General features: G+C 55.7%; 3 protein-coding genes across 4 annotated transcripts in view; 2 read left to right on the top strand and 1 right to left on the bottom strand.

The window, feature by feature from the left end:
* ITIH4 (inter-alpha-trypsin inhibitor heavy chain family, member 4) overlaps nt 1–8,289 on the top strand; it is a gene marked incomplete at its 3' end in the record, with an annotated part of 38,775 nt that overhangs the window by 18,085 nt on the left and 12,401 nt on the right. The window contains exon 8 of the mRNA XM_014542934.1: nt 5,170–5,177. Coding sequence (XP_014398420.1) covers nt 5,170–5,177 — 8 coding nt within the window. The remainder of the gene's footprint in view (nt 1–5,169; nt 5,178–8,289) is intronic.
* LOC102260714 (inter-alpha-trypsin inhibitor heavy chain H3) lies at nt 7–2,923 on the bottom strand. Of its 2 annotated transcripts, XM_014542936.1 has the most exons (5): nt 2,793–2,922; nt 2,125–2,145; nt 660–826; nt 476–580; nt 7–213 (listed from the first exon to the last, which is right to left on the bottom strand). In XM_014542936.1, the coding sequence occupies exons 1-5, from the start codon at nt 2,883–2,885 to the stop codon at nt 21–23; spliced, it is 579 nt and encodes a 192-aa protein (XP_014398422.1). In that variant the 5' UTR covers nt 2,886–2,922; the 3' UTR covers nt 7–20. The 2 variants fall into 2 exon arrangements, with proteins under 2 accessions (XP_014398422.1, XP_014398423.1); XM_014542937.1 differs by lacking the exon at nt 2,125–2,145 and having other exon boundaries at nt 2,793–2,923.
* On the top strand, nt 3,095–8,218 carry LOC102254411 (musculoskeletal embryonic nuclear protein 1). The gene is made up of 4 exons (XM_005870286.2): nt 3,095–3,109; nt 6,514–6,588; nt 7,796–7,928; nt 8,109–8,218. Exons 2-4 carry the CDS (start codon nt 6,556–6,558, stop codon nt 8,213–8,215), a joined length of 273 nt encoding a protein of 90 aa, XP_005870348.1. The 5' UTR covers nt 3,095–3,109; nt 6,514–6,555; the 3' UTR covers nt 8,216–8,218.

The following is an 8,289-nucleotide window of genomic DNA, read 5'->3' as shown; positions in this document are numbered from 1 at the left end:
CCCATCCTGTGCCCACAGTTTCAGCAGGGCCTGCAGAGGTGTTTGATTACCTCAAAGTCCTTGACCAGTTGTTTGGGCTGGACCTTAAGATACATCTCGTACTTGCCCTTGTTCCTCTTCAGCAGCTCTTCATAGGTTAGCTGAAACATGACTTTGCTGCCCGCAGCCACATTGACTGACACCGTGAATTTCTCCAACTTCCGCCCAGAGGCCCTGAATGGGATGCAAGACAGCGACTGCCCCAAAGACTGCACTACCCCACCCATCCTGAGCCTTGGGTTCAAGTCAGCCCCTTGGGGGAGACACCTACTCACTCTAAGCCTCGTTTACCTCAACATCAAAATGGGATAATGTGGTGAGAATTACGGACACATTTTGCAATAATGATAATAATGATAATAATAACTGCTGCCGTTGTTGTTTGCATCCCTTACAGACCAGACATTCTTCCCCAGGCCTGGGGGTCCGTACTTACTTGACCAAACCAGCTGTCTTGCCCTGGGACACAGCCTTTTCATACTGCTTCTTGGCGACTTCCTTCTCCTTGACGTTACCAGGGTAGGTAACACCGTCGATGGTCCTGCAGGGAAAGAGTTGGGGCTCATGCTGGGCCAGACTCCCCTCCAGAGCCCAGAGCCAGCAGCCATGGGGACACCCACAGGGTGAAGTTGGTGATGAAAGCGGTCTTGGGCAGCTCCACGTCAAAGGAGACATCCTTGGCGGCATTTGCGCGGTTGGCGGCCCTCGTGGTGACAACATTGTGAGCAAAGCGGGAGGTCACCTTGCAGCTGACCTTGGTACTGTAGACCTCAATGTTGTCAGCCTTCTGTGGGAGAGGAGATGGTGATCAGTGGTGACTTGCCAACCCGGGCCCTGGGAAACAGGTCTTCTAACCTGGCCACTCCTCTTCCCAAGGCCCTGCCTGGGAAGCACCCCAGTCACCCGTGTGGGAAGCCTGGTGGCCTCCTCCATCCCCCTGCTCAGTTGGCCACCTCTGTCCTGATGATGGGCGCCTGGGCAGTCCTGGTGCCCCTGGCATGCGCTGGCCTTCCTGAGCACCTCTCTCCCCTCGGAGACCAGGGGCTTCTTGGAGGGCAGAGGCCTTGTCTGATTCAGCCTGTGTTTCTCCCTGTTCACTGGGCCCCACAGGTTCCTTAGCTCAGCCACCTCATTGCTCAGCAGCAAGAAGTCACTTAGGAAGGGGAGTTTTGCACCATGAGAAGGAACTTCACATAATGCCAAGAGGAGAGGGCGAGGGGAGGGAGCAAGCCAGGGAGCAGGGGGGGTGAACTGAGGGAGGCTCTAGGGAGATGTCTGGGTTAAACATGGCCTCCTTAACCCTGTAGTGTGTTTCCATGCAGCCTGTAGCCAGTGAGATCTTATAAAAAGAACAAATGTGACCCTGTTCCCCTCCCTCGTGAAACCCTCCCATTCTCCCCATTGCCCTCAGGACAGTGTTCCCCATGCTCTGAGGTCCTCCAGGCGGGTCCTGTCACCTCCACTCTGGTGCTCCAGCCAAGCCAGGTCTCTGCCCCTCTGACCCCGGGGGTCAGAGACCTGTCCCAGCTCTTCCTGCTCACCTTTCACACTTCCATTTAGAAAGCTCGCCCTCTACCTTCCTACTGTGCCCTTTGGCAATTGTGTGATTCTGCCTCCCAAACAGGCACTTATTTTCTGTGCTGAAAATAGAGTGTGGGCAGGACTTCATGTCTCCAATATTTTCTTTCCCCAGCGAGCCGGGGGTAGGGCGTGTGGGGGGAGGGTGGACTGAGCGCGGCTCTAGGGAGCTGTCTGGGTTAAAGATAGATATAAAGATGCTCCGTGAAGGTGTGACGGTGCCTTTCACTGCCCAGCCCAGTAGCAGCCACTGCTGGGTAAGTGTTAGTGGAAGGAGGGAAAGTGCAATGGCCATCCTGGGCTGCCTCTGGGGAGGACCTAGGGGGCATGGTTCTATGGCACTCTTTCCTGGGGGTCTTGAGTCACATGGGGGTCTGCCAGGGTAGGGGCTGTGAGCTGTTTGTCAGCTGTGCAGGATCTCCTGCTATGGCCCAACTCTTCAGCTGTTGGGAAACCAGCTCCACCCTGCCCCCCTCACCATGCCCCCTCCCTGGTGAAAGTCCTCACCTCATCCAGGACGTTTTGTTTCTGGAAAAGCAAAGGTAAACACACTGTCAGGTCAAGGCCAAGGCCACTGTGGCTGGGGGACAAGTTCTTTGCAGAGGCCAGGGTTCAGTGGTGACCCCTACCTGCCCACACACCTTGAAGGGCCTCTGGATGTAGGACCCTCCTGGAGCCACTTGTCAGAGTAGGAAGGACTCTGAATAGATGGGGAAAGTGAGATCCTGAGAGAGCAGGTCTCAGGCTTCCCAGGGGAGAAGGACAGGGCTTTTCCCCTGCTCCACAGACCTCAGCTCACTCTGCCTGTCCCTGCACCCGGGTCCATGAGGCCTCCTCGCACAGCACCCCGCACCCCTGCACACCACAGGGCTCAGCCCAGCCTTCCTAGGCGCCTCTGCCCTTTTCTCAGAGGTGGACCTTCACAGCTGCTCAGTGAGGTGAGCAGTTCGTGGTGTATCACCCATTTGACAGGTGGGGAAACAGGCCCAGGGAGAGCTAAGAGCCTTGGCCAGAATCAAAGAGTAAGTTTGGAGCCCAGTTCTCCCAAAACCCAGCCCTGTCCCCTGCAGCTCATGACCCCGCCCTCTACCTCCCCCTCCTGCATGTAGAGGACCTCCCAGGCTGGGACCTCTGCCCCGTGATGGTCCCAGATTGTGAAGAGAGGACAGACTTACCTCAAGTGGCCGGGAGGGGCTTCTTGGGAAGCCAAAGGCCACCGAGCTGGAGAGCAGGGCCACGATGAGGCAGGGCCACCAAGCAGACGCCATCGCTGAACACGCAGGCCTGGCCCGCAGTCTTTATATGAGCCAGCTGACCGGGGGGGTCAGTGACCTCCAGCAGTGCGGGAGGAGCGGGAGGCGGAGGCTGTCTGGGAAGCCGGCGTGTGAATGGAGTAACGGGGCCTGGATTTGCCTGAACCAAAGTGTCCCGTGGGTATTGTCAACAGCATTGGAACTTCACTCCCAGAGACTGGGGGACATGGAGGCCTTGGGTAAGCAGAAGCTGTGTGTTGGCAAATGAGCCCTGGGACTCCCTGGATGGGGACAAAGGTGTGGAGTCACATTTAAAGCAAATAGAACCTGTCAGCCTCCTTGCCTCTTACCCACACCACTGGCCATGGCCCCTGGATCACAGCCACCCCCTGCTCAAGGCGGCCAGGCCACGGAACCAGACACAACATCTCAGGCTCCGATTTCCATGTCTGCAGCCCTTGCTCAGTATCCTTCTCTGGTTCTCATGGCCCCAGGGAAAAATGAACCCCGAATCCTGTGGCCCAGCTCTCTCTGTTACCTGGTTCCAGCTTGCTTTGCTGAACTTTCTCTGCCACTGATGTGCCCTCCCCTAGTCTGCACATTGCATCTCTCATCTCTGCCAGCCCCTGTGCCCTCCTCCGGAGCCTTCCTCTTTTGTCCCTAGTTGACCACAGGCAGCTTTGCTGCATAGTTACCCTGTGTTGAGGTTTGCATGTTGAGGTCTGATTAGGGCCTCTATCAGTGGTTCTCAACCTTCCTAATGCCGCGACCCTTTAATACAGTTTCTCATGTTGTGGTGACTCCCAACCATAAAATGATTTTCGTTGCTACTTCATAACTGTAATTTTGCTACTGTTATGAATCATAATGTAAATATCTGATATGCAGGATGTATTTTTTGGGGTCGAGACTCACAGGTTGAGAACCGCTGCCTTTGGGCTCCAGGAGGGCCAGGCCATGTCACATTCACCCCTGAGTACCCAGGGCCTGGCCAGTGACTCAGCTGCCCTCAACCTCTTAAAGAGTCATTTCCTACCCTGGCAGAGGGCCTCAGTTTGTTGTAGCATCATCCATACACCCAAAGATTGTAGGTTTGCTTCCCAGCAGGGCACATACCTGGGTTGCCAGTTTGATTCCCAGTCAAGGCACATACCTGGGTTTCGGATTTGTTCCCCAGTTGGGGCATGTGCAGGAGACAACAGATCAATGTTTCCCTCTCTCCATCTCTACCTTCCTCTCTCTCTGAAAATTACTAAAAATATGTCCTCAGATGAGGATTAAAAAAAAAAGTCATTTCCCAACAGTGTCCAGTGAGGCTGGAGGGCTGGCCTCCAGGACAACCGAAGCTTTGGAGGCAGCGTCTGGCCCCTCCTCGTGGGGAACGAGACTCCTGGGCCACACCAGGGCCCTACCAGCCCCTGCACCTACTAAAGTGGCAGCTATGAGCAAAGTGAGCCAGTAACCCTCCCACTCAGCCACTCTCCCTGTTTTTGTTTTTTCTTTAATATATTTTTATTGATTTCAGAGAGGAAGGGAGAGGAAAAGAGAGAAAGAAATCTCAGTGATAAGCGAGAGAATCATTGATTGACTGCATGCTCCCTACTGCAGATCGAGCCTGCAACCCAGGCATGTGCCCTGCCTGGGAATCGAACCACGACTTCCTGATTCATAGGTCAAGACTCAACCACTGAGACACACTGGCCGGGCCCACTCAGCCACTCTTAATGGAGTTGACAAGGATGCCTGGGCACAGGGCAGCTAATTTATGGATTGTACCATGGCTTTGGCTGATAGTTCTGCCCCTGACGGTGACACGTGCAGAGAGAGTTGACTGCTAGGAACAGAGAAACAGGGGGAGAAACCACCTCATCCCCAAATGCTTCGGGTTGTGTGGGAGGGACAACTTGAAATAGCAATCTGAGTTTGCTCAGGAGGCTTCTGAGGGACAGCTGGGGACTTGGAGGGACGTAAGGTCATCATGCAGAATGTAGGCTTAGATAGAACCTAAGAGACCCTCAGGCTCAGCCATTTCCTTGCTGCAGGAGGGGAAATGAGGCCCCAATGGGGCAGAGCCTTGCTCAGAGTGACCTCCAGCTGGCAGCCCATGGCTCTCCCTGGAGAAGCCCGGGAGACTCCAGACAACAGATTGGTGTCTGGAACTCCATTGGCCGCCCGCAGCCTGGGGTGGAGGGCCCTGTGTTCCCTGGGCCGGGAGCAGCCATGGAGCTCAGCGTTTGTGTTGTTGATGTGGGCCCTTGTGGGCCTCACTGGGAGTGGGAACTGAACGGAGAAAAGGCAGAAAGCCTTTGGAAAGGAGCGAGTGGGGGCCTGTCCACTTCCACCTGAAGGGCCGGCAGCATCCTGAAGTACAGGTTCACCTCATTCCCTGCCCCTGCACCCTTTCACATTGGACTTTAACTGGGCCCAAGGCAAAGCCATGGGAAGGAAGGGACCCTGGTGGAATAGTCCAGGAATCAGTGTGAGGAGCCAGAAAGCTGCCGTTCCGGGCCCCTGAAATCACAGCTTCTGAGCAGTGGGCACCTCTGCCTTTGGGAAATATTATCTCGCTGTCAGAGGTTGCTACCCCTCCACTGGGGAAGGAGCAAAGGGTGGGGGCAGGAACTGTCTCCTGAGACCCTGAGTCCAGGGGGTCATCCTCCAGCTACTGGTAGCACATCTTTCGTTCTTGTTTCATACATTCAGTTTAAGTGATGCTTTGGAACTTCTAGAATCATATCCCACAAGGCTTTGGCTACCAGTTGCCCATGGGACTGGAGTATTGATATGGGAGTAGTAAAGCTCTCAGATGCTGATGCCAGACAGCACGGGTTCAAATCCCAGCTCTGCCACATCGAAGATGAGTGATTTTGGACAAATTACCTAACCTCAGTTTCCTTAGCTATCAAGGGGCCTGATAAAAGTCTCCCCTAGTGCTGCTGGGAGCATGCATTGAGTTCATTCAGCGAAGGCACTTAGAACAGTGCCTGGCTACAGGAAGCACTGAGTCAGGAGTGGCTGTGGCCGGTCGTTCCTGTATATGCTTCCAAAGTGTCATTTGGTCCCTGAACCTGTGGGAGGAGCGGTGGGGTACTCTCAGGCCATTCAAAGGCAGAGGGCAGAGGGCAGGAGGCAGGGAGGAGCGGAGAATAGGATTGGGTACAGGCGAATTGATGGGGGTGACCTCCCAGCTTCCAGTTCTGCTGTGACCCCTGAGCCCTTCTGAGAGGCAGCATCTTGAATTGCCTCCTGCCATTCTCCCTGCCAAAGAGCAGCCAGCCTGGAAGGACATAGTCTACCTTTAATGGAAGTCATGGATGCTTTGACACGGGGGACGCCTTGAAGAGGGAGGCGTGGCCTGGGCAACAGGTCAGGATGCTATCCTCCTCCAGAGCAGGGCAGGTGTGCTGGCTGGGGGCTCAGAAGATAGCGGGGACGATGTAGTCAGTGTGAACACCATTGATCAGTCCGGCCCCATTGTTGTGGACGAACCAGCAGGTCACCTGGGCCCCATGCCGGGGGTCCCTGCTGTAGTCTCTTTTCAAGCCCCTGGGGAGAGACAAGGCGGCTGGGGTCACCTTTAGGATCCAGCAGGGCTACACCTTCCAGGAAGCTCACCCCGCCCCGCCACCCCATGTGACACCAGGAGGAAGGCTTGGACCAAAGATGGGCAACGCCAAGGGCAGAGATGCTAGGAGAGCAGCCCACCCACCTGGTGATGGTAAGTCGTTGGTTCTTCACCAGGGGGTGAGGCATCGTCTGGAAGGTTTCCTGGATGAATGGCTTCTGTCTTTGTGGGGTCAGAGCCTGGGTGCAGGTCGGACATTTTATAATCAAAGGGGTGAAAGCATTGTCCTGGAAAGGCACGTTGGAGGCAGCAGTTACTGGCAGGGAGCTTTGTTCATGCCTTGCACTTGGTAGGTGCTCACTGCAGGTTTAAGAGTTGCTTGAATTCTTTCAAGAGCTTGACTGTTTCTCATAAATGTTGGCATCAAAGCCCCTCATTTAGTTCACCTGCTATAGAGAAGCAGCAGTATTGTCAGCTGGTCACAGCTCCTGTCTTTTTGGACTAATTCCAAAGGAATCTGGCTGGGAGAGAGGTTTGGTGGGTAGGTGCCCCCACAGAATACTTCCTGCAGGAAGGCCACAAGGAGAAGCACTGTGGCTGATGACCATCCCACCCAGAGGGCTCTGGGCCCACTGGACCTTTCTCTTTGCTAATCGGGCCTCTGTCCCTTTGCTCCCAGGCCTCCTTACACTTCAGTTTCACTGTGAATTTGTTTGATCACAGCCTTTTGAGGGTAAGACCCTCACCAGGACAAGCCTTCTTTGGATCTCTGAGCCTCGGAAGTCATGTTGGAGGTGACCCTGACCGGATGCCCAACTGCAGTGCTGACCAGTCCCCTGGCTTCAGTGCCCCACCCCCACAGCTCTGTCCACTGAGTCTGGGTGTCCCAGCTCTGGAGGGACAGACAGACCAGTCTGCTCCATGGGTAGATGCTGACGGGAATGTGACTTCATGGGCATCTGATTCCTCTACCCCGTTCCCACCCCAGAGCCCGCAAGGTAAATCCTGGCAGTTTGGGAGGAGAGGGGCAAACCTAAGGGACCCCCTGCCACCACCCGGAGAGCAGGTCTTGGCATTCACCGAAAGCCTGGAATTCAGCCTCAGAGCGAGCGCCTTTCCCCTTTGCCCACTGTGCCCAAGCTCGAGCTTGGCCAGGCACACAGTGTGAGGCCACGGCTCCCAGCCTGTGGAAAAGGACAGACAGACTCAGGGTTGGGGGTCAGGGGGTGAGGCATCGTCTGGAAGGTTTCCTGGATGAATGGGGCCTTGGACTGGCTTGAATTGAGTGAGCAGGGAGAGGTGGGAACGAAGGGGTCTCGGCCTGAAGGCCTGGGTTCTAAGAGGCTCTGGTCTCTCCAAGGCTGGCCCCGAGGGAGCCCCCATCAAGAAGAAGCGCCCCCCTGTGAAGGAGGAGGACCTGAAGGGGGCCCGAGGGAACCTGACCAAGAACCAGGCGATCAAGTCCAAGACCTACCAGGTCATGCAGGAGTGTGGTGAGTGTTCTCAGGGGACTGGGGGCCGAGGGGGTACAGATGTGTGTCAGTAGGAGGGGGTAGGATGGGGGCTCCTATGGAGCTTTTCTAAGAATCCAGAGCTCAGGGGCTCCCCACCAAAGAGGCTTTCCCTCGCCAGGAGGCTGGACTGGGCCTCTGACCTCCCCATCCTGCCCGCAGAGCAAGCCGGCGTTGCCGCACCATCTGTGTTCAGCCGCACCCGGACCGGCACTGAGACCGTCTTTGATAAGCCGAAAGCTGGGCCTGCCAAGAGTGTCTTTGGCTGAGAAGTACATGCCACGCCACCCCCTGGGCACTGACAACACCTAGACACAGGAGTCTCCCAAGAACTCTCATGCCA

The sequence above is a fragment of the Myotis brandtii genome, unplaced genomic scaffold, assembly GCF_000412655.1.
Source record: "Myotis brandtii unplaced genomic scaffold, ASM41265v1 scaffold316, whole genome shotgun sequence".
NCBI lineage: Eukaryota > Metazoa > Chordata > Mammalia > Chiroptera > Vespertilionidae > Myotis > Myotis brandtii.
This window is presented reverse-complemented; position numbering and strand designations above follow the sequence as displayed.

Bases quoted from the DNA above. Each gene is read 5' to 3' on its own strand.
- LOC102260714 (XM_014542936.1), bottom strand. From the start codon at position 2,885: ATGGCGTCTGCTTGGTGGCCCTGCCTCATCGTGGCCCTGCTCTCCAGC. The intron at 581-659 runs GTGGGTGTCCCC...CTTTCCCTGCAG, and splicing joins TTCATCACCAACTTCACCCT to GACCATCGACGGTGTTACCT. The intron at 214-475 runs GTAAGTACGGAC...CATCCCATTCAG, and splicing joins AAGACAGCTGGTTTGGTCAA to GGCCTCTGGGCGGAAGTTGG.
- LOC102254411 (XM_005870286.2), top strand. From the start codon at position 6,556: ATGCTAGGAGAGCAGCCCACCCACCTGGTGATG. The intron at 6,589-7,795 runs GTAAGTCGTTGG...GGTCTCTCCAAG, and splicing joins AGCCCACCCACCTGGTGATG to GCTGGCCCCGAGGGAGCCCC. The intron at 7,929-8,108 runs GTGAGTGTTCTC...TCCTGCCCGCAG, and splicing joins CCAGGTCATGCAGGAGTGTG to AGCAAGCCGGCGTTGCCGCA.